The 22,746-nt window shown below is 44.4% G+C and overlaps 4 protein-coding genes and 3 non-coding genes across 8 annotated transcripts; 5 read left to right on the top strand and 2 right to left on the bottom strand.

Annotated features, from left to right (window-relative positions):
• Positions 1 to 489: 489 nt before the first annotated feature.
• Positions 490 to 12,863, top strand: LOC137893941 (L-fucose kinase). Its single transcript, XM_068739395.1, has 23 exons — positions 490 to 618; positions 942 to 1,093; positions 1,166 to 1,216; positions 1,342 to 1,467; positions 1,556 to 1,628; positions 1,726 to 1,823; positions 1,932 to 2,012; positions 2,749 to 2,868; positions 3,133 to 3,304; positions 3,637 to 3,743; positions 3,907 to 4,008; positions 4,567 to 4,740; positions 5,246 to 5,319; positions 5,494 to 5,849; positions 5,946 to 6,174; positions 6,255 to 6,421; positions 8,277 to 8,504; positions 8,575 to 8,715; positions 8,917 to 9,036; positions 9,108 to 9,295; positions 9,574 to 9,673; positions 10,152 to 10,375; positions 12,586 to 12,863. The coding sequence occupies exons 1-23, from the start codon at positions 540 to 542 to the stop codon at positions 12,655 to 12,657; spliced, it is 3,234 nt and encodes a 1,077-aa protein (XP_068595496.1). The 5' UTR covers positions 490 to 539; the 3' UTR covers positions 12,658 to 12,863.
• Positions 12,864 to 13,340: 477 nt separating this feature from the next.
• commd9 (COMM domain containing 9) lies at positions 13,341 to 15,575 on the bottom strand. The gene is made up of 6 exons (XM_068739529.1): positions 15,509 to 15,575; positions 14,777 to 14,893; positions 14,531 to 14,670; positions 14,132 to 14,166; positions 13,941 to 14,044; positions 13,341 to 13,599 (listed from the first exon to the last, which is right to left on the bottom strand). The coding sequence occupies exons 1-6, from the start codon at positions 15,560 to 15,562 to the stop codon at positions 13,468 to 13,470; spliced, it is 582 nt and encodes a 193-aa protein (XP_068595630.1). The 5' UTR covers positions 15,563 to 15,575; the 3' UTR covers positions 13,341 to 13,467.
• A 350-nt stretch (positions 15,576 to 15,925) lies between these two features.
• On the top strand, positions 15,926 to 19,819 carry zgc:114188 (40S ribosomal protein S17-like). The gene is made up of 5 exons (XM_068739314.1): positions 15,926 to 15,994; positions 16,716 to 16,867; positions 17,165 to 17,270; positions 19,055 to 19,120; positions 19,700 to 19,819. The coding sequence occupies exons 1-5, from the start codon at positions 15,992 to 15,994 to the stop codon at positions 19,775 to 19,777; spliced, it is 405 nt and encodes a 134-aa protein (XP_068595415.1). The 5' UTR covers positions 15,926 to 15,991; the 3' UTR covers positions 19,778 to 19,819.
• Positions 16,903 to 17,029, top strand: LOC137894516 (small nucleolar RNA SNORA71). Its single transcript, XR_011105505.1, has one exon. It is a non-coding gene; the product is annotated as a small nucleolar RNA SNORA71 (small nucleolar RNA).
• On the top strand, positions 18,391 to 18,517 carry LOC137894515 (small nucleolar RNA SNORA71). Its single transcript, XR_011105504.1, has one exon. It is a non-coding gene; the product is annotated as a small nucleolar RNA SNORA71 (small nucleolar RNA).
• On the top strand, positions 19,511 to 19,637 carry LOC137894514 (small nucleolar RNA SNORA71). The gene has a single exon (XR_011105503.1). It is a non-coding gene; the product is annotated as a small nucleolar RNA SNORA71 (small nucleolar RNA).
• Positions 19,820 to 20,289: 470 nt separating the features above from the next.
• On the bottom strand, positions 20,290 to 22,155 carry c5h15orf40 (chromosome 5 C15orf40 homolog). Of its 2 annotated transcripts, XM_068739706.1 has the most exons (5): positions 22,071 to 22,155; positions 21,864 to 21,963; positions 21,446 to 21,554; positions 21,232 to 21,359; positions 20,290 to 21,116 (listed from the first exon to the last, which is right to left on the bottom strand). In XM_068739706.1, exons 2-5 carry the CDS (start codon positions 21,882 to 21,884, stop codon positions 21,027 to 21,029), a joined length of 348 nt encoding a protein of 115 aa, XP_068595807.1. In that variant the 5' UTR covers positions 21,885 to 21,963; positions 22,071 to 22,155; the 3' UTR covers positions 20,290 to 21,026. The 2 variants fall into 2 exon arrangements, with proteins under 2 accessions (XP_068595807.1, XP_068595805.1); XM_068739704.1 differs by having other exon boundaries at positions 21,864 to 22,087.
• Positions 22,156 to 22,746: the final 591 nt, after the last annotated feature.

Raw genomic sequence — 22,746 nt, 5'->3', positions numbered from 1 at the left:
CGGACTCAGACGTTCGCTTTGAGTGTAGTAAGAACGCTGCAGGTAGATATTTGTTTACACCTTAGACACCATTTAATGTTTTCATTTTACATGTAGTCCGGACAAATATCCTTTAATCCTGGTTATGAGAACATGATCAACAAGCTCCGCCCCGCAGCGACGCACCGGCACGGAACCCATGTATGAGCGCGCGCGCCCGCGCGTTATCGCCAGCCTTCTCGCCGTTGATTGATCTCTATCCGCGGCAACCTTTGTTCTCCAGCGAACCGCCTCGTCGGGGCGATCCAGAATGTCAAACGAAATGAGACGGTTTGCAGAACGCGGAAGCGCTGAAGAGTCGCTCGGCAGGTCGCACGGCGTGCGCGGTGCGCGCAGCTTGTACCGTCCTCTTCATCCACATCCGGTTCACCGTCGGCTCGGTCCCGCGGTCGCCTCTGTGTGTGCCGTCGGGCTCGGGAGGGATTCATCTGGGCCGTGCTTGATGGTCTAGCGGCAGCGTCGGGAACCTTCGGGGCGTGTTCGGGGACGTTTGTCGGAAGATGTCCGGTTCCGGTTTCGAATGGACGGTGGTCGTGTTGACCTGCCAATACAAAGACAGCGTCCAATCCTTCCAGAGAGGTGAGAGTCCGTCTGCAAGAACGATCTTTGAGCGGTGGCCCACATGCAGTCCCGCGATCGGCCTCAGAGCGGCGCTGATGGGCAGTGAGATGGGTGGATTTTATTCATAAAAAAGTATTGATTGTTTTTGTTGGTATAGGTGTGTGACTGTTTGTTTATAATGGGATCATAAATGAACCCAGGAAGAGTAGCCGAAGCGGAGAACCGCTGAGGCCAGTGGGGAGCATAATAAACGTAAACACGTACTGTACACTTCAGGTAACTTTAGTTACTAGATGTCTGACACTTTTTACATTGTGTGTGTGTGTGTGTGTGTGTGTCAGAGCTAGAGCAGAGGCAGCAGAGATGTTCTCTCTCTCCGGGTGCGCTGGTTTTGACGGTGCGGGACCGCCAGGAGTCGCTGGGCAGCGGCGGGGCGACGCTGAACGCTTTGCTGGTCGCCGCTGAACACCTGAGCAACAAAGCGGGACACACTGTGAGTTATCTCGGCGTTAAATCCTCGTTATTACGGGACCACTGCGAAGTCCGTTCTTCTCTCTGTCCTCAGGTGGTGACCGCTGACATCCTCGATGATGCTCACATCCTCATCCTCCATGTGGTGAGTCCTCCTACGTGACGCAAGGCTAAGTGTAGCGTTGCCCCTCCTGTCAGCTCGTGTTGATTCTCTCGGGATCCTCTCAGCATTCACGGAGAGACTCTCTGGTTGAATTTTCTCCTTTTCAGGGTCGTGATTTCCCCTGGAGCTCCTGCAGCAAAGCCTTCTGTTGGCTGGCCCAGGAGAGACGGGAGCAGAGAGTCCAGGCTCCGGTCTGCTGTCTGGACCTGCTGCTGGACTGCCTCACCAACCAGGTCAGTGCTGGACTGGGTCTGGACACCAACGTGTTTGGACGACGGACACAGACTCTGTGTTACTAAATGTTGGGTTCCGCTTTGACAGATCTGTCCCGGTTCTCCTCCCGGAGTTTGGGTCTGCAGCACCGACATAATCCTGACCGTCCCACCAGACTTCAGTCAGTGGACCCCCCCCCAAAACCTGCATACCCAAAACTGTTGTTGAATGGTAGAATACAGCCTCATTTTGTGTGTGTGTGTGTGCGTGCGTGATAGTCTTGTCCTGGGAGGGGTTCTCCGGCGTTCGTGTTTTGGCGTTACCAGGTGACATCTCTTATGCAGCCAATCACGGAGTCTACCTGGCCGACCAGCAGGTGATCGTTTGTTTTGTATATTTATCTTCATACATATGATTTTTTTTTTTTTTTTTTTTTCAAATAAATCCAGAAAGGAACTGGGTGTGTGTTTGTTTTATCTCTCAGGGTCAGATTAGGGACATCATCTACAAGGGGACACAGGAGCAGATTCAACAAGCAGTGATGCCTGATGGGAAAGTACCTCTGGTGCGTCCTCCTGTCTCGCTGTCTGTCTGTCTGTCCGTCCATTTCTCTGTGTCAGCAGGATGTCACAAACACCGCTGAACCGGTTCCCAGTAAACTGGATGGGGAGGATGTGTCTGGTTAGAATAAGTTCCAGTATGTTTGGATAAAAGGGTGGAACCAGGAACTTTTCTTTTTCATTCTATGACATTCTGATGAAGGGTGTGTTCCTTGTTTTCATTTGCACTGTTATAAATACGAACAGAAATACAATTTGAGACAGAACAACGTGATTGACAGAGAGCTAACAACCTGCTAATATTTAGAAAGCCCTCTGAGACAAAAAACACATAAAAAATAAATCATAACAATAAAACTTTACCATTCAAAGTAAACAAAATATACAATTATGTGTTTCATTGTTGTTAAATGTCCTTTGCATTGTCGACTCTTTAAGAGTTAATAGACAAGGCAAGTTTATTTGTGCTTTACAAAGGCATGAAAATAGATGAAGAAAATTGTAGAATAAAGGCAAGACATCATAATCAATAATACAAAATGTAAAGATTTAAGAAAAAGCAGCAGTAAATAATAATGTTTTTAAGCCAGATTTAAATGAGCTGACAGTTTGAGCGGATCTCAGGTGTTCGGGACGTTTGTTCCGCAGGTAAGGAGCCGAATAGCGGAGAATGTTTGAGCTGATGTTGCTTTTGTAAATAGAAACGTTTTTAAACAGAAGCCTCTCTTTCTGTCTCTCCAGGTGTCTGGTCCCGTTTTCTTCTGCAGGTCTGTGTCGGAGAAGTTACTCCAGACTCATGTCACCCCTCCTCTGGATGGCTGCACCTACTTGGGCCTGGACTCTGGAGCTCCGCCCCTCCAGGTGACATCCCTCTGTCTATCTTATCGTATACAAATAAAGATGGGGAATTCAAAGTTTGTCTTCATAGAGGAAACACCCAAGTCCAGTGTTTCTGTTAGTGTCCTGGATGATACACAACATTTGACTGGATTCACTCAAACCTTTGGGTAACAGTATTAGTATATTTTGTTGTGTACATATTGTACATTTTACGCTACTTGTACAGATGATTAGATTATTGATTATGAGGTGACAGCTGATGTGGGTTCTGTCCTCTTCCATCAGATCTCTCTGTACTTGGACTTATTGAAGTGTCTATGCTCTGATCTGACTGTGGATCAGTTTGTGAGCGAGGAATGGGCTGCCAGCAGTTCCACCGTGGGGCCACAGGGGGCAGCTGTGAGAGGTGGCAGGACGGAGCTGTGGAAGATCCTGAGAGGAACTCCGCTCACGATGGGTGGGTGTTTGTGTCCGTCCTCTGCCCCCCTCGCCCCCGGTAGACAACCGTTTTCTTCATCGGCAGACGAACGAAAATTATTTTTTGACTGCATTTTCTAATTTAATTTGTTCCCGTATGTTGTTGTTGTTGTTTTTCCTCACCAGGTTAACATTTTTTAGTAATGCTGTTAATAATGTTAATAGTATTGTTAGAATTGTTAATAATATTAATCATATTACCAATAGCAATTGTTAGTAATAGTAATAGCAATGTTCAAGTTTGACTCCTGATTGGCTCTAGTATAATAGTTGTCCTCCTTCATCTATACTTTACTCTCTTTGCTCCGTCAGCGTACATCTCTGGTGGTTGCTATGACTACCTGACTTGGGGTGGAAAGCAGCATGTGGAGCGGCTGACACGTGATGGGATGGATAAAAACACACATTCTCACATCCAGGTGACCATTCCTGTTTTAAACCTTTCCGTGATAGTGTGTTAGCGTACAGGGCACGGTGAAGAAAGGGTTAATACAGCGGTGATTATCAATTACTGATCGTAGATAATGATGATGGAATGATGAGGTGTGGCTTTCTATCATCTAACTTCCTCTTTCTTCTCAGAGAGACGACTTGATCAGTGATGGAGCTCGAACCATCAACAGCGTTCTGGAAGGAGATGTTGTCATCGCAACTGGATCAGTGGTGCAACACTGCCACCTACAGGTGAGCGTGTAGGTTGATTGTCTGCCCATATATACACAGTGGAACCTCGGTCGTCGAACATAATTCATTCCATAATACTGTTTGAAAAACGAAACTTCCCGGTTCAAGTCCCTGTGTTTTCATCATTTTCCACCTTTTAACTCTTTCAATGCCATTGACGTCTATCTAAACCCAAACATTCATTGCCAACGCTGAAGTTGAATTCTGCCTCTTTTCAACGGCCAATAACTCCAGAACGAAAAATGGTAGGAAGGAACACGCTTTTGTTTTCCTGATGAAGGCAGAGACTTTACTCTTTCATTTGGTAGGTTCAGTGTTTGCATTGTCATAGTAAATAATATTATGTGGGGCTTAAGAAATCGGGCAAAATGAGCAAAAACTGGGGCGCTCAGCATATAGCTGAGCTGAAAATGGCTGGCACCGAAAGAGTTAATGTGACCATAGTCTAATTAATATCACACGCAGGACATATTACATGCGTAACAGAGTACTTTTACTTCTGAATACTTCCTCCACCACTGATTTCATTTTGATCCAGCTTTGTCCTGTATCAACTAGGGTCCTCTCGAGGTTCCATCGGGTTGTTTGCTGTCAGGTCTTGAGTCGATGACATCACAGTGTGTCAGGCAGCTGAAGCTCACCAGTGACATCATCCTGCTGGGACATCGGATGAAGTTGGGTGAAATGAAGCTCAGCGTCTACCTGGTAATGGGAGCGCACGACAACCTGGAGGTACAAATACTTACAAGACTCCTTCTCGTGTTGAGTGTCGTTCATAGTTTCACCAATTATAATTAATTAAGAGACTAAATGCAATCTAAATACCACCATGACGCCACTATAATACAACTTAAAACAACCAGAATACAAATTAAACACAAACATAACAAAAGTTTACTTGAACTTATTCAACACAAAGATCAAGTGTAATACTGTACCTTTAAATGCAGTTTATTCAAATAAAGATATTAAGAAACACGTTAACTTGCACAACATGCGCCATACTATAATGAAAAAAGGCTCAAAATATTTTACTTCAAATATTTTTCTGGAGCTTGATGACATTATCTGCTGAAATGTATTTTCTTTCGGCTTCTGCTTATGAAGCTGGTAGGGGAAGTAAAATGATAATGCTACATTCCACAGTTCATATCACTCAAGGGGTTTCCTCTGAAACCAGAAGAGACGTGAGGTCTGGCGTTAATCCTCAGGCTCCGTTGCTCCTCCTTCTCCTCAGGTATCCTCTGACGAGAGCCGTGCCTCCTTCCTCAACCAGAGCTGGAGCGTTTTCTTTAGCAGAACTGGAATCCAGTAGGACACCTTTTACCTTCAGATTGTGTTTTATCAGTCTATAAGCAGCTCAAATTAATTTCCATGAATTATCTTAGCAAACATGGATGTGTAATATTTTATGGTTTTATTATAAATCTATTTCTTTACCTTTTCTTTTCTAAATTGGTCGGCCTCCATCTTTTCTCTTCCCAGACCCGAGGAGCTGTGGGTCAAAGGAGAACAGCGCTCCCTCATAGATGCTCGTCTCTTCCCGGTCCTACACCCCAGAGAAGGCGCTGTGGGTTTGGAGGGAGGTGTTGCCTGGCTGCTGGGGTGCGGCGGCTGTCTGCAGAGGTGGAGGGAGGCGTGGAGGCTCTCGCTCAAGGAGGTGCTCGCGCTCACCCACCAGGAGGTGGAGCTACAGTGGAGAGAGGAGTTACTCTTCCAAGCAGGGAGGAAGAGAGTAACCGATGCGCTCAGGAATCGTGCGAGCGTCTGCCTGCTGCCTTACTTCAGGGCGGCGGTGCTGGGAAGCCAGATGGGGGTGCTGTTGGAGACCCTTGATAGCAGTTAGTCACAATATTTGTTGTTTATTATTTTTTAACTTTACATTTATTTATTTTCCTTTATTTATTCAGCATTTTCTTACATTTCTTTTTGTTCAGTTGCAGCAGGAAGCATGGAGCAGGGGGCGGAGTCGCAGCTGGGCGTGGCCACTCGTTGCCTCTCCTGTATTGCGGACGTGTTGGTGTGCATGGCAAGGAAGAAGGGCGGCCTGAGGAGCGGGCCTGCAGCTAACGAGGCCTGGCGCTCCGCCTACTCCCTATTGGAGGATGGGAACCTGAGGGGTGGAGTCTCTGCGCTGGCTGCACAGAGAGCTCATTGGCTGAGCAGGTGAACTTCACTGTCTGTCACAACTTCCAATAAGGTGTTTAGATATTGACTTGATTTCTGTACCCCCCCCCCCCCTGCAGTCCAGATCTGCTGGTTCGAGCAGCGCGACACTACGAGGGTGCCGGGCAGGTTCTTTTAAGAAAAGCTGTGATGTCATCACAGAAGTTCATCTCCATTGGCCAGGGTGAGGTTCCACCCCTTGATGAGTGGCAGGAAGTACTGTGCCCAGCAAGAATGGACCTAGCAGGTGAGAAGAACTTTCTGGACAGGCCAGGAGATGCTGATGATGCAACTTGATCACATCAGGGTTATTATAGTTAACGAAAACTAACGAAAACTAGAATTGAAAAAACATTTTCGTTAACTAGAACTAAATAAAAACTAGAATTAAAACAGAAAACGAAAACTAACTAAAACGATATTGTCTGTTCACAAAACTAACTAAAACTAATAAAAATTAAGGACACTAATCCCTTTGTTTTCGTTTTTATTGATTTTCAAATTGATTTATTTTGCTCGAGGAGTTACGTGAGCTGGCGGCTCCGTCCGGCTGTTCCCGTCACTGCTCGTTGAGAATCGGGTTGGTGACGTCACTAGCGACGGAAGCCGGCAGGAAGTGCCGAGCGCTTCTGCCCCATGTGCGATGTCCTTATTATTACGACGGAGAGAAACAAGAAAGCTAACTGCAAGTAGCCCCCCCCCGTAAGAGAAGCAGCCCCCAGGCTAGCAGTTAGCACCGCGAAGGAGACAACAATAACGGGCTGCTTTTAACCTGCACCGACTGGAGCCCCCCACACACACTGGGGGGGCATGGCTCGCTGCATTAATGAGACATGAGAAGAAGACGAGCTGCTTGGAGCCAAGCCCAAAGTGAGGAGCCCCCTGATGGAGCCCCCCCTCAGCCAGGAGGACCTGGAGATGGTCTGGATGAACCGTGGATTGGATTAGAGACGGACGACGAGGACACTGAACACGTTGGTGAGTGGTTCTAGTCCCAAATACATTAGTCTTGTTGACCTTTTATGCTGATATAAAATGTAACAATAATCAGTGTTGTAAACTTTAATTGATATTAAAACCCCATAAAGTCCCAAAAGGAGAGAAAATAAATTATTTGCTCTCTTTTACTCATTCCGATCCAAAACCTAAAATGCCAATCACAAATGTTAGAGCCTCCATCCGCTAAAACCTGAAATGTATAATTGTCACACTGACATCATCGTTATTGTCATGTCATGATTTAATATCTAATATTGGGCTTCATTATAAATATACAATATTAAATGGGTTATCCTGTGGAAACTAATTTAGGGTGCTAACAGTGTAAGAAATTAAATATCATGAAACAAGTAACGTTATTATCCCTGCTGTAAAAACAAGAGTTATTACGGACAGTCCTAATTAATACATAATTATTTAACTGTACTATTCTTTGTGTGTTTTACATTTGTTTGTTCTTTTTGCTCAGAGCTTGAACTGCCAGATGGAGAAAACAACAAGTTCCAGAGGATCCATGTCTGGCTCACACCCTCCAGCTCCCCCTGAACGTTGCCTGAAGTACCCAAATACTGACTCGCTGATATCAAGAGCCAGAAAGCTCGTCCACGCTGAGAGCAAATCATCAGCGGCAAATTAAGTATTAATCACAAAGTGTGGCTGAACTCTGGTCCGAGATTGTAGCACGTTAGCAGCTATGCTGCAGGCTGTTACGGTCGGTTGTTTAAAATTACTGAATAAATGTTTTATATGTTATCTTTTGTTGAGTTGTATTATTTTATTATATTTTAATCCTGCATCTGACAAATAACTGAAAGTATGAAAAACTAAAACTAATAAAAACTAATAAAAACAAAACTAAAACTAATAAAAACTAACAAATCCACTCTAAAAACTAACTAAAACTAACTGAATTAGAGAAAACAAATTCAAAACTAACTAAAACTAAACTATAATTAAAAATCCAAAACTATTATAACCCTGGATCACATACTGGCTTTTGCCCTTGCAGAAATATTTTTTTTATTTAACCCCATATGATTTTTGCTTACAGCTGATTCTCTGGTAACATTTGAGCCTCATTTCCCACCGTCTTTGTGTTGCAGGCGGCTGGAGCGACACTCCGCCCATGGCCTTTGATCACGGCGGCTCTGTCACTAACCTTGCCGTGAAAATTGACGGGAAGCGCCCAATTGGTGCTCGGGCTCGTCGCATCAGAGAGCCCCGACTCCTCCTGGTCACTCACGCTAAAGGACGGGGCAGCAAGGTTTCCATGACGATTGTTTGTGATAGCCTGGATGACCTGAAGGATTACTGCCAGCCTCATGCGCCTGGTAGGATGCAAGGGACGAGCTCAGCGGGATCAATGAGCTCTTTGTTTTAACATAATTTCGTGTGTTGCAGGAGCTCTGCTGAAGGCAGTGTGTGTGTGCAGTCTGGTGTCCCTCTCCTCCCAGGATCCTCTGGGGGATCAGCTGATGCAGTGCTGGGGGGGAGGAGTTGAGCTCCACAGCTGGTCGGCACTGCCCACCGGATCTGGACTGGGTGAGAAATGAGGTTTATTGATCCCTATTCAAAAAGTAAAGTTCAATAAATAGAGTTTGCTCCCGGGGAAATACAAATATTGTACTCGTTAAACTCAGTTTAAGTAGCATCGCCGTTCAGGACTAGCGTGTTGTAAGTACTTCACTGAAGTGTTTGAATATTTCTCCAGCACTGATACATTCACGAGAATTTATTATGCAGGTACCAGCAGTATCCTGGCGGGGGTGCTCCTGGCAGCTGTCTACAGGTGTACTGGTCGAACCTATGACACAGACTCCCTCATCCATGCGGTCCTCTATCTGGAGCAGAGCCTCACTACAGGTAGCTCTTCAGAGACGGGGAGTGAGGGTGCCTTACTGAACAGGAAACATTCTCATGGGAACTCTCTACAGGTGGGGGCTGGCAGGATCAAGTTGGAGGTCTGGTTGGTGGACTCAAGGTGGGTCGGTCCAGAGCGTCTTTGCCCCTTCAGGTGGAAGTGGAGCGTCTCTGTCCTCCAGAGGACTTCTTGGACTCTCTGGAGAAGCACCTCCTGCTGGTGTACACCGGTAAAACCCGGCTGGCCCGTAACCTGCTGCAGGTTCGTCTGAATTTCACTTCACTGTCAGTCACGACCGGACCAGACCAATCAGAAGGAAAATAAAGTTTATTCAGTTTGAAACCAGTGAGGCCAGTACGACCCACTAAATATGGAACGTGCTAATAATATATTAACAGAACAGGGATGAGTAAAAACCTGACGTTCTGGAAGAAGGGAGAAGTCGTGGTGCTTAAAAGAGAGAGATGATCTGAGAGTCAAAGTGAACAAAATGATGATGATGATGATGATGATGATGAAAGGGGTGTTTTTGGGGGTAGGATGTGGTCCGTAGCTGGTACGGCCGTCTGCCCTCTATGGTCCAGAACGTCCAGCAGCTGGTGGCCAACTCTGAGGACTGCGCCAGAGCCTGTTCTGATGGTGAGAACGGCCAGATCAGGGTTCTGGAGAACCACATGCACAAGTTCTATAGAAATACCTCCTTATAGTAAATGTGCTGCTTTTTAAAATGTTACATCAAAGTATTTAATTATAATTAGTAACTTTACTTAACTCACGTCTGGTCATTTTTGACTGACAAAACCACTTTTATGTGACTAATATGACATTTTTAAACTGCATTTACATGTTTAAATTAAATAAAATGTTGTTGTGTCATATGTTTGAATTGAGTTAAAATATATTAAATTGAAAATCCGTTGAGTTCAAATTTTAACTTCATACATTTTAAATCTGACTTTAATATCGCGGGAAAATAAAATCCGTAATATGTTTCAGGCACGTTCAATTTGAAGTCCGTGACTTCCTGACACCTCAAACTGTTTCAGCTTCAGTCACATCCTACATTTCCCAGAAACCCCTCTTCCAAACACATTGAATATAATCTGTTCTCCTCTAGGGTCTCTGTCCAGGGTGGGTCTGTGTCTGGATCGCTCGTGGCAACTGAAGAAGCTGGTGGCTCCTGGCTCTGAGCCCGCCTCAGTGAGGGTCATGATGGAGGCCCTGAGGCCACTGGTCCTGGGTCAGTGCCTGGCCGGGGCCGGAGGTGGGGGCTTCCTCTGCCTACTGACCCGGGAGCCTGGACAGCAGCAGGCGGTGCTGCAGGTCCTCAACGACACACCGGTGAGACATCAAACATGTTATTTGTGCATTCACCTGTGTCGTATTATAATAGTAATTTCTATTTTCATTGTTTAAATTATTCTTGTTCATCAGAACCAGGGTTATAATAGTTTTGGATTTTTAATTATAGTTTAGTTTTAGTTAGTTTTGAATTTGTTTTCTCTAATTCAGTTAGTTTTAGTTAGTTTTTAGAGTGGATTTGTTAGTTTTTATTAGTTTTAGTTTTGTTTTTATTAGTTTAATTTAGTTTTTATTAGTTTTAGTTTTTCATACTTTCAGTTATTTGTCAGATGCAGGATTAAAATATAATAAAATAATACAACTCAACAAAAGATAACATATAAAACATTTATTCAGTAATTTTAAACAACCAACCGTAACAGCCTGCAGCATAGCTGCTAACGTGCTACAATCTCGGACCAGAGTTCAGCCACACTTTGTGATTAATACTTAATTTGCCGCTGATGATTTGCTCTCAGCGTGGACGAGCTTTCTGGCTCTTGATATCAGCGAGTCAGTATTTGGGTACTTCAGGCAACGTTCAGGGGGAGCTGGAGGGTGTGAGCCAGACATGGATCCTCTGGAACTTGTTGTTTTCTCCATCTGGCAGTTCAAGCTCTGAGCAAAAAGAACAAACAAATGTAAAACACACAAAGAATAGTACAGTTAAATAATTATGTATTAATTAGGACTGTCTGTAATAACTCTTGTTTTTACAGCAGAGATAATAACGTTACTTGTTTCATGATATTTAATTTCTTACACTGTTAGCACCCTAAATTAGTTTCCACAGGATAACCCATTTAATATTGTATATTTATAATGAAGCCCAATATTAGATATTAAATCATGACATGACAATAACGATGATGTCAGTGTGACAATTATACATTTCAGGTTTTAGCGGATGGAGGCTCTAACATTTGTGATTGGCATTTTAGGTTTTGGATCGGAATGAGTAAAAGAGAGCAAATAATTTATTTTCTCTCCTTTTGGGACTTTATGGGGTTTTAATATCAATTAAAGTTTACAACACTGATTATTGTTACATTTTATATCAGCATAAAAGGTCAACAAGACTAATGTATTTGGGACTAGAACCACTCACCAACGTGTTCAGTGTCCTCGTCGTCCGTCTCTAATCCAATCCACGGTTCATCCAGACCATCTCCAGGTCCTCCTGGCTGAGGGGGGCTCCATCAGGGGGCTCCTCACTTTGGGCTTGGCTCCAAGCAGCTCGTCTTCTTCTCATGTCTCATTAATGCAGCGAGCCATGCCCCCCCAGTGTGTGTGGGGGGCTCCAGTCGGTGCAGGTTAAGAGCAGCCCGTTATTGTTGTCTCCTTCGCGGTGCTAACTGCTAGCCTGGGGGCTGCTTCTCTTACGGGGGGGGGCTACTTGCAGTTAGCTTTCTTGTTTCTCTCCGTCGTAATAATAAGGACATCGCACATGGGGCAGAAGCGCTCGGCACTTCCTGCCCTTCCGTCGCTAGTGACGTCGCCAACCCGATTCTCAACGAGCAGTGACGGGAACAGCCGGACGGAGCCGCCAGCTCACGTAACTCCTCGAGCAAAATAAATCAATTTGAAAATCAATAAAAACGAAAACAAAGGGATTAGTGTCCTTAATTTTTATTAGTTTTAGTTAGTTTTGTGAACAGACAATATCGTTTTAGTTAGTTTTCGTTTTCTGTTTTAATTCTAGTTTTTATTTAGTTCTAGTTAACGAAAATGTTTTTTCAATTCTAGTTTTCGTTTTTTCGTTAGTTTTCGTTAACTATAATAACCCTGATCAGAACATTTATATTTTAACACTGGTGTGATGTCGACTGAAGTAACTTCACCTAATTGGTTGTCCCTAGATAGCCCCTCCTACATTGGGTATCATGTGTTTGAGTTTATGGACGATCTGATTCTGGTCTAGAGCTCATGGCAGTGTCGCATGTCCGCCCCTTTGTTAATGTGACCCAGTCCACCGTGGGTTAAACTATAGATCTGGATTGGGATCCAGTCTAGATCCATATGTAGGTGGAACGTCGGTGGTTGCTGTCCCACTCCGGGTGTGAAAACAAACAGACACGTGTGATCAGGTGATCAGGCGTCAGTATTTGATGACGTCAAAGGTCAACCTGACTTTAATTCTACGTTCAGTGAACTCATCTAGTGGGTCTATTAATTATCTGTACCGTTACCATGGTGATGTTTTTTTCCAGGGTCTGGGAGATTATAGCGTTCACAGAGTGGAGCTGGACATGGACGGGATCACTGCCGTCCCTCCATCCTGACGACCCTCATGAACATCTCCTCTAAATATTTACACTAAATTACATCAACGAATCAAACCAATGAACGGCGACGGATGAGCGCCGGCGGAGCAATGTAACAAATTAATGGAATCTTCTTTTGTATTTCTAATCTATTTTCATGACAAGGATTTTTGATGATTTGTTCAAGAGTATTGAACCATGTTCACTTCATAAACTTGAACAGTAAATGGGACAAAAGGCTGGTCTGTTTTTTTATTGGCTGGTCCAGAGAGCGGCCTGGAATCTGATTGACCACCTCAGGTAACAAGGACATGAACAGGGGCTATCCTAATTTATTTAACTATTTACTCCTCCAGAGGCAGGACCTGGACAACTGACGTAAATACAAATTTAAATCGGAATTTATGCTCACAATGAGCCTAACTAGTTGTTTTTTTTGCCTGCCAGAACTCCAGATATTAAAACGGCATGTTAAACATTCAGTTAACCATGTTCAATGGTTTGTTTTGTTTTTATCTTGTAGTTTAACTGAAAGTTACGTTAAATGAAAAATTCAGATCACTTCTCTCACGCAGTAATAGTTATGTTGTCACAGAGGTTTTTTCCCCATTTTAACAATCTGATATTTTGTGATTTTATTGGACAAAATCACCCAGCAGGCAGAAGAAGCCCTCACCTCTGGCCTCAGGGCCTCCTTAATATATTATCCATACATCTGTCACCAATTGATTTATTTGCTCAGTGTTAATTAATCAGACAAATCATCCAAATGTATGAAGTCACGACTCAAACAAGCCAATCGGCTGTCATTATGGGAAGGTTGAGTCTTTATTTCCCAGCAACCACAGACAGCTGGTCTCTGATGCGCCCCAGTCCATCCAGTATGGTGTCCAGAGACTCCTGTCTCAGCTCCACCGTCACCGTGGATACCGACTCACTGCCTTCTGATGGATCCTCCACCTGAAATGTCACACACACAAGACTGTAGCCGATCATGGGATCAGCTAGCTACAGACCACGAAGACCGAATGTGTGTTTGGATTCACATGCTAAGGCATCGCTCTCTGCCCGGCAGACGGAATGAACTGGCTCCATTCCAAACCTAAAGAATCTGGTACCTGCGTTTGTTCGGCAACGCCTCCATTGAGGATCTAACCAAGTAAAATTTTCTACAACCTTAATTTTATATCTTTAAAATCTGTTATTTGATGAGAAAAAACAAAAATACATATTCCATCCAATAAAGCATTCTATTATAGCAATGACATCACATGAGGTCACATGACCATGTCATCACACACCTTGAGATGGACCAAGCAGGTCGGGACAGACATACGACTAACTGAGTCTGAGCTGGTGACCATTTCCACCCTCCAGTCCAACTCCTTTAGCTGGGGAGGAGAGACTACACACACACACACACGCACACACACACACAGACTAAAGTATCTTTCACACACACAACCACGATACAAACATGCTGTCGACTCACTCTGGTTACTGAGAGCCTCTGTTCTCCATTCTGGACTGAAAAACAGAGAACGTGTGATGTCATTACATCCTGGCGTGACATCACACTCAGCAGACTGATAAGTGATTAAAGGAGGTGTGGTTAACTACGGCTGTCTTGATTGGTGCTCGGTGGATACAGGGGGGGGTCTACCAGCGACCACATACCTGTCCCATGATCAGTATAGCGGTAACAGCAGCTCCAGGTGAGACACTCCCGGCTTTATCGGTAGAGATGAACTGATTGGTTGGATTCATGTATTTGGAACTTAAGTATTTTTTTTTAATACCGTCTGTGTCTAGTTGCCGTCGAACACTGAGCTGTGTAACGTTCTGGCTAATGGACCAGTCCTGATCACTGGGAGCTCTTTGGGGCGCTGACCTGTTCTCCACCAGAATCTTGGTGATCAAGTTCTTCAGACCGGGATGGAACGACTCGGGGAAGAGCTGACGGATCTGCTCCGGAGAGCTGAGATTGCAGAAGAGGACGTGATGAGACAGAACGTGGACAGACTGGATCAGCTGGAGGACAAACACAGATTGCACCTGTTCATCATTGTGTCATCATTGCAGATGCGTGTAGAGTTAAATCTGGCCTATGGAGACCGACTGCGCAGGTGTGTGTTACCTGTTCGGCCTGGCCTGCGGGGATGTCGAATGCGGCTGCTGTGCTCTCTGCCAGATGCCGACTCGGACCGCTGTGACTCTGGACAAAGAAGTCTCTCACGGCATCTTTAGACGGAGCCTCAGGAGACACAGACAGCCCAGAGTCAACCACAGCAGCTGGAGACACCAATCATGTGACCAACGCGGTGTCCAAACAGCTGCTGCTGTTCTCCATTTCATTTACACACACACGAAATGCATCAGGTTTATTTAGCAAAAATCTACTATTGATCAGACGTTAATATCAAAATAACTGAGAGACACTTGATCGATTTAAACTGTCCTTGTTTTAAGATCCTCCAGAATCACTCTCTTCACAGGACACCGCAGAGACGTGATGCAATTTGATGCATCGATTAAACTAGACAACAAAGCGAAATGTATAAACTTCAACAGCAGTAAAATACAACATACGCGCCACAGATACAATTACAGCACTAAATACTTTACTGCATTCTGAATTCTGATAATATGGCCTTTTATTCGCGGGGCATTTCCAACTGCGACGCTTCAATGCTGCGTCTGTGCCTGACAGAATGAAACTGCTTGCTAGCTGCTAGCATAAAGTACGACCATTGTATTACCAGCGCGCTAATGTTGTCATAATATTCTGAAACACTGATTAATCTGCAGGAAAAATGTAGATAAAGAGTCGGTTTAAAATTTGAGCATTCAAGGGTCAAGAGAGCAGTACCTTCAGGAGAAGCTGCAGTTCGTTAAAGTGCTCGCTGGAGATGGCGGCCGCCATGTTGAGGGTTTGACTGTCATGTGACAGAAAACGGGAAATGAAGTAGACTAGAGAAATAAAAGTGTGATAATGACAAAACAAGATAAAAATTATTTGTAGAGGGAAACAGTAACAATATATTTTTTAAATACACATAGATCTAATTTGATACTACCAAATACATTTGCCTATTTCCTTTTTAAGTTGAAAATCGGTTGATTTTAAATCGGAAACGTATAACCCCGAGTTTATATATTGCAACAGTAACAATAAATTGTTGTATAAAACAGATACTGTAATCCGATACAACAAACAGCGCTTTGTTTTTGTAGTTCTTCCGCCAGCCGACAGACGGCAGAGCAGCAACGCGTCGTTCCGAGGCCACTTCCGTCAGTGGATTTAAACTTCCACCGGAAGTGTCCAAGTCCTCTTCTACTAGGCCGATCCAACATGGTGGGTAATTTTCATATGTCGTTCATATCATCTGAGATAATCCGAACATTTTGGCAGTCTTTATGTCCGAGTTATTTCGCCCATGGCCATCGGAGAGGTCATTGTTCCCGATAGCCGTAGTATTATCGTTAGATGGGACTAATAGAACGTAAAATGTATCGTTCTGTATCGGCTAGCTGGATAAGCGGAGCTTAGCCGCTTCCTCCCTGAATAAAGGGTGTTTTTTTCGGTTTTATGTTCATATGAAGAAAGTAACTCATTTGCTATGTAGGTTTGGATATGGTCCGCAGCAATATCGAAATTACTAACATTTAATGGCTTTGGAAGATGCAACCGAAATGAGCCTCTTCAGGGAGAGCACAGCTTGCTATGCTAACTGCACTTAGCATAGCAAGCTGTGCTTTCCCTGAAGTGTTCGGGCTAACATGGGAGTAATTGCCCACGTCTATTGCAAGAGAGTACGCTTGACATCCATTTAAGAGAATGGCTTGTTAATTCATTTTAATTTGACCGACAGAATAAGATAAGCCCCAATTTGCAGTGTTCAGTGTTCAAAACAGATTTAATATGTATTTTTCCCAGATTGTTTTTTGCAAACCTGGGGTATAAATGTCAGTCCCCCTAATCTAAATCTTTAGATAAATGTAGTTGTCATGGTGATGACCTCGTCCTGGCTCCAATGGTATTTTTGCAAACCATCTAACTTTCGGTCTTTCCACAGGGACGAGTCAGGACCAAGACGGTGAAAAAGGCCGCCAGGGTCATCATTGAGAAATATTACACCCGGCTGGGCAGTGACTTCCACACTAACAAAAGGGTGTGCGAGGAGATCGCCATTATCCCCAGCAAGAAGCTCCGCAACAAGATCGCCGGGTGAGTTCGCGGCGAGGAAAGGTTTGCTTCTGATGTCCTGTATCGAAAGTGATCATGGCACACTCCTTGCCAGGTCATTGATAGTACAGGAAGATGAACATGTGAGCATTTCCCGTGTTTGAAGGATTATCGGTTCCTCTCAGACCCTGACGCTTCCAAACACTTGATATACTTTAAGCAAATAGTTACTACGGCGAAGCAGGTATTGCAATGGCATTCAAAATCTTCAGTCTCAAAACGGGTGGTGGTTTTAATACTGATGTCTTTGTTTGTGTTCTTTGACCGTCCTTGCTGCAGGTATGTGACGCATCTCATGAAGAGGATCCAGAGGGGTCCAGTCAGAGGTATCTCCATCAAACTGCAGGAGGAAGAGAGAGAGAGGAGGGACAACTATGTGCCAGAGGTAAGTGAAGGCACCATCTCAATTCAAACGCAGATAAATGATTGTGTAAATGTTTTTTTTTTGGTCAGTGAGTAGAACTGGGCTAACTCGGGATGTGTGTAGATAGTAAAATAGTTCTATCTCTGGTCTCTCAATCAATATTGAAATGTAGTTATTTTGGTTATGGTGTGCCTGAGTTGTTGATGGTTATTGGGTTATTTTCCGAGTTGTATTTTGTATTGTTATTGGGCCGCTGTAAACCCAAATGTTTAAAACATTGCAGTATTGTCTAGCTTTATATTTATCTCCTTATTATGGTGCTGATTCATTAGATTCTGTGCAGCGTAGCTGATGACTTGTCGATCAAATGTGGGTGAATTGCTCTTTATCATGGCCCTGAGTTTCTTTAATTAAAACTTTGTAAAATATACTTTAAGCCGAGCCCCCGTCTTGCTTCCTCTTCCCACGACTCCCTGGGGCTAGATGTTCCCTGTGTATATGCTGGATAGACATTGTAGGACCAGGGGGGGTTGGTTCCCCCACTGGTTTAATGTCGGGGCTGCACCTTTGAGACACACAGATAATAATAATAATAATCAGTAGTCCATTTCGCAAAGTTTGTGTTGACCTCCTGTAAGACGTGTGGTCTCGCATAACACCTACAGTGTTTTAGTTTTAGTGTTTATTGTTGACAGTCGTAGTTGTCTAAGTGTTGGTATTTATTACATGGTTATACAGCGCCACCATGTGGCACGAAACTACTGTTCAGTGTGATCAGTTAAGACACTGGCTTCTGTCAGAGCAGTCGTTTTGTTTGCATAATAGAATCCATGATCCGATATTTCCATTTTAATCTTGTGCTGCAGGTCTACCACAGAACACCGACAGATAAATGAGAGTTTCTAAACACTTGCGCTGCTAGCAGAACGTGTCTGTTTCGTGATTGTGTTAGCTCCAGTATTCAGCTTTAATCTATAGAGTTAGAATGTTTTAGTCGTCCTCATGTTAGGAAATATTTACAGAGAAGTTTGGAAAATGTCCAAACCCTTGAATTCAGAACTCACCTGCGTCACAAAGCTGAACAAACCGTGATTGTGTATCAGAACATCACAGACATACCCGTCTGTGAGCATGTCTTGTGTCCTGTATCGAAAGTGATCATGGCGTCCTCGTCGCCAGATCATTGATAGTGCAGGAAGATCAAGCTGCGAGCATTTCCCGTGTCTGAAGGAGAATCTGTTCCTCCCAGACCCTGAAGCTCTCAGACAAACCTGTATGAGTGGAAATCAGAGAAACGTTTGTCCACGTTCTTTGGGTCTGTGATCGTTTGTTGTTATTTTGTTTGAGTCGTGTGATGATGAATCGAGGCATTGTCGTCTGATGTGCCCTTATAATCAGGGAAGAAAATCACCCCAGAGATTAAACATACCGTAGGCTCGAGTTCTACTGATTTAGAGATCAGATAAATGGTTTACCTTTAAACAGTTGAGGTGTGCAGCACCTGAAACAGCGGGGGATGTGCAGCCGTTTCAATTCAATCATCGATAGATGTGAAACTATCAGTGATCTTATGTCATTGATGACATCACGTAGAACTAGTTTTTGATTGGAGCGTATAGCGTTACTACGTACGTTTGGTCCGGTGAGCTGTCACACTTGCTGAAACGAAGTGAACTATCCGTGGAAACAAACTCTGGTCCGTTTAAAGCGGACCAAAACAGCCGAGTGTGAAAGCGTCCTTACTGTAACAACCCCCACGCAGACGGGTATGTGTTGATCAACCGTCCGTATGTTCACCTGTACAGGTATCTGCGCTGGACCAGGAGCTTATTGAAGTTGATCCCGACACCAAGGAGATGCTGAAGCTTCTGGTAAGTCCGTCCAACAATCGTGCTTATACTAAGCTGGGGTGCCAGTGTTTAAATGTTGATGCTTCTATCGCTTCTATTGTTTTAAAACAGGATGATTTTTTTTGACTCTGGTAGAGAACTTGTTAGTTTTTTAAGTGTCTTTTGGCTTTGTGGTCTGTTAAGAATAGTTAAAACCAAGTTCGCTCCCTGCTGCTTTAGGGAAAACCAGTCGGAATGTGTAATGAGAAGAGCGATTTGCATTTTGTTTAGCATAAAAATGAAAACCATCAATTGGAAATATTTTATGCAACCCTTTGGTATTAGAAGCAAATCAAATGACACTACAGGAAGTAGGAGGAGCCTCGGCGGGCCCCTTGGCTACCATTTGTAGCTAACGATAGTCACCTGCCATCCTGTATCGAAAGTGATTGTGGCGTCCTCGTCGCCAGGTCATTGATAGTACAGGAAGATGAAGCCGGGAGCCTTTCCCGTGTCTGAAGGAGCGTCTGTTCCTCCCAGACCCTGAAGCTCTCATACAGTTTCCTCGTGTTTCTTCTGGCGTGCGTTGTGTACCGTACTCAGACCTGTTCTTCTCTCCAGGACTTCGGCAATCTGCCCAACCTGCAGGTCACCCAACCCACCGTCGGCATGAACTTCAAGACGCCCCGGGGAGTCTAGACGTCTGTAAAGCTTATTCTAATAAAAACCTTTGGAAAAACATCTGCTGTGCACGGCTGCTGATTCACCATGTATACCTCGTGTACCTTTAATGACCCTTTAGCATCATGTTTAAAGCACGTCCCAAATGCCCATACCGGTATGTTTGAAATGGGAGATTACCAGGTATGAGTACCGCCGACCCTGACCCATGAGTCGTCTTGGAGAAAGGTGTCACTGCCTGAGGAAGATCCCATTGATCTTGGAGCACGGGTTGTGGCCGGAGCCGGCCGAAGCCCGAGAGCGTTGAATTATTGAGTATCGCTCCAACAGTCAGACTTTGTGAGTGTTGGGGTGGTATTCTGGTATTCTGTCAGCTGGACTCTGTTCCTGCGGAGAAGCATGGCCAGTTGAAAGGACTCGCAGGTCCACAGGAGCCACGCGATCCGCCAGAATCCTGATGCCGTACATTCTCAGGAGAAACGGGTTAGTTAGCCTCAGTCACCGGAATCAGAGTGGTGTCATGATGATGAATGTATTTATTAGATAGAATGTTAAGAGTACAAGTACAGTCACACAGTAGCATGTATTGCAGTACAAATACAGTCAAATATCCTGTCTAAGAGGAGCATTTCAAAAAAGCCCTTGCGGTTTTGTTTCCGTTGAAAGTCCTTCGTACATAAATCAGCGACATTTAACAAAACCAATAAAACTATAATATTAAATTACTCAATTGATGCAATTAATTAACGGAGCGCTAATGAGTCCAAACCAAACGAGTTTCATCAGATCCCACATCAGAGTCTGGATTCAGCATCACTTTCGTCAAACATCACAGACTCACGAAGACTAAGAGTTGATACTGAAAAGAGTGTCTGCTTGTCGCTGAACTTTATTTCCTGCTTTCATTGACGGTATCATACAAGATTTTAAATGTTATATAAGAGCGAGACCTCATCAGCAGCAGATATGCTTACTGGCTTGTTCCGCTGCTGATCCTGGACCAGCAGATAGTCTCTCCATCAGACGGGTTCTTCTGTTGTTGGATGTGAGTTCAAGAGATCAGTTTGAGCTGCACAAACTTTCAAATTTCTTATTTTGACAGACAAGAACTATACGTCAGCCATCTTTTCCAGTCCACATCCAGGAATCCCTGCGGTCATTGTTGGATTTGTTTCCATGGTGATCCAGCTCGTCTCGCCAGCATAAAGCTCTCCTGCAGTCAGTATTTTCAAGTCTCTTTTGGACTGGACCTCCTCCATCCCTCCTGTCAGCCTGCAGCCTGCCTGAGCCTCCTCAGAACCTCTTCTGGGCTGAGAGAGGAGTCCACTCTGATGAGTTTGTCTCTGGACCTGGAGCCCTGCGGGACACCGGAGGCAAAAGACCCCATTGAGACTGAGTTTACATTGTTGGGCTAACTAGTCCTTTCAGACCAACAGCTGTCTCTGTGAGGGAAGGCTGATTTGTTTGAGAACCTTGTCCAGCGATATGTGACTCTTCTTCAGCTCCAGAACCTCGGCCAGGAAGCGAACAAGCTCAGCATTGGCTTCTCCGTCTGCTGGAGGGGCCGCGACGGAAATTCCCACCGCCTCGGAAGAAACTTCTGCAAGAGTAGAGGCAGAGAAGGTGGTTGGAAGTTCAGGTGTGGTGACGGCAGCATTGCTACCGTGAAGGAGACGTGACGGTGACCTGTGATGCTGCTGCGTTTGGCTCCGGGCTTCACGTGAACCGCTAGGATGACGGAGCCACTTCTGTCTGGAGCCTCCGAACAGGACTGTCCAGACGCCGGTCCCTTCACCTGGATGAAAGGATGAAGGATGAGTTTCAGTCATAGCGTAAACAAATGAGACGTCACACCAGCACAACCGCGCATGCAGCGCCTCCAGATTATAACCCTTTTTAATCTCCACCACAGTCAATCTGAAGGGAGGTTTATCAGGTTTAAGAACAAATCACTTATTGGTTTTTACTTTGTTTGATTGATCTAAATCTGCAAGGCAAAAAAAAAAAGTACAAATGTAATGAAATATATGCAGGGCGTAACGGTCATTGATAGATAGATAGATGGATAATAGCAATACTATTGATAAATGACTCGGAAACTAACCGCTTTCTCCTTTTTAGGCATCGGTCTGTTTCTGGAGTGATGTCTTAGCCGGTTAGCACCGGACAGAGAAGGCAGTCTGGACGAGGAGAGAACGGTCACCCTGCGGATGAACACCGGAATGACGTCACATAACCAAGCAAACGTCAGTTTAACTCCAAAGGACGTCATAAAAATGCCGTAAAAGGAAATAAAACATCCACCTGTTACCTGTTAGCTCGCTAGCAGATAGCTAAAACAGGGAGCAGGAAATGCCAACAATGTCACGTGAACACCCGGCCAGGGTAAACTTCCTGTCACGTGACCACCTGGCCAGGGTAAACTTCCGGTTGCCATTCGTATTAGAAATGTACTGTTCCAGGTTGCACCATGTCAGATAACCACCTCATTTCTGTTGACGAGATTCTACCAAAAACTTTACATTAAAGATGTTTTAATTAATTTTAATGTAGACTTGAGACATTTTGCTTCCCTTCATTATAGTTAGCCCTTGTGCTATAGCACCGAACACTAGAGGTCTCCCTAATGAACAAGTCTCCCCTTAATTTTAGTCTGAGCTGAATTCAGTGCAGTTAAAAACTCTGCACTCTGGTATGACGGTCACCCTGAAAAGAAACAACAGTCTGACGTTGTCTTCTTTCTGACTGAGTGCTACATGGAGCTCTGCTTCCGTCTGCTGGTCCGTTGGTGAAAAGACGACCATCAGGTCAAAAAGATGAACTTCTGCACTTTGGTTTTTCCTCCAAGATGGGTAAAGGAGGCGCTAACATCTTCAGCTCCACAATAAATGTAATGGAGATATCAAGGAGATGTGATTGATGTGTAGAACATACACGGAATGCTTTATTAGATCTTCAGGCCCGTCCCAGCTGATGTTGGTTCGATG

This window comes from Brachionichthys hirsutus, chromosome 5 (genome assembly GCF_040956055.1).
Source record: "Brachionichthys hirsutus isolate HB-005 chromosome 5, CSIRO-AGI_Bhir_v1, whole genome shotgun sequence".
Classification (NCBI taxonomy): domain Eukaryota; kingdom Metazoa; phylum Chordata; class Actinopteri; order Lophiiformes; family Brachionichthyidae; genus Brachionichthys; species Brachionichthys hirsutus.
The sequence above is the reverse complement of the archived record's forward strand: the minus strand, read 5'-3'. Positions and strand labels throughout refer to the sequence as shown.

Bases quoted from the DNA above. Each gene is read 5' to 3' on its own strand.
- LOC137893941 (XM_068739395.1), top strand. From the start codon at position 540: ATGTCCGGTTCCGGTTTCGAATGGACGGTGGTCGTGTTGACCTGCCAA. The intron at 1,824-1,931 runs GTGATCGTTTGT...TTTATCTCTCAG, and splicing joins TCTACCTGGCCGACCAGCAG to GGTCAGATTAGGGACATCAT. The intron at 6,175-6,254 runs GTGAACTTCACT...CCCCCCCTGCAG, and splicing joins AGAGCTCATTGGCTGAGCAG to TCCAGATCTGCTGGTTCGAG.
- commd9 (XM_068739529.1), bottom strand. From the start codon at position 15,562: ATGGCGGCCGCCATCTCCAGCGAGCACTTTAACGAACTGCAGCTTCTC. The intron at 14,167-14,530 runs GTCAGCGCCCCA...TCTGTTTTTCAG, and splicing joins AAGATTCTGGTGGAGAACAG to TCCAGAATGGAGAACAGAGG. The intron at 13,600-13,940 runs GTGTGTGATGAC...GTGACATTTCAG, and splicing joins CCTGCTTGGTCCATCTCAAG to GTGGAGGATCCATCAGAAGG.
- zgc:114188 (XM_068739314.1), top strand. The intron at 17,271-19,054 runs GTAAGTGAAGGC...TCACCTGTACAG, and splicing joins GGGACAACTATGTGCCAGAG to GTATCTGCGCTGGACCAGGA. The intron at 19,121-19,699 runs GTAAGTCCGTCC...TCTTCTCTCCAG, and splicing joins AGGAGATGCTGAAGCTTCTG to GACTTCGGCAATCTGCCCAA.
- c5h15orf40 (XM_068739704.1), bottom strand. From the start codon at position 22,031: ATGACGTCCTTTGGAGTTAAACTGACGTTTGCTTGGTTATGTGACGTC. The intron at 21,555-21,863 runs GTTAGTTTCCGA...CCTTTCATCCAG, and splicing joins TGCCTAAAAAGGAGAAAGCG to GTGAAGGGACCGGCGTCTGG. The intron at 21,360-21,445 runs GTCACCGTCACG...CTACTCTTGCAG, and splicing joins CAAACGCAGCAGCATCACAG to AAGTTTCTTCCGAGGCGGTG.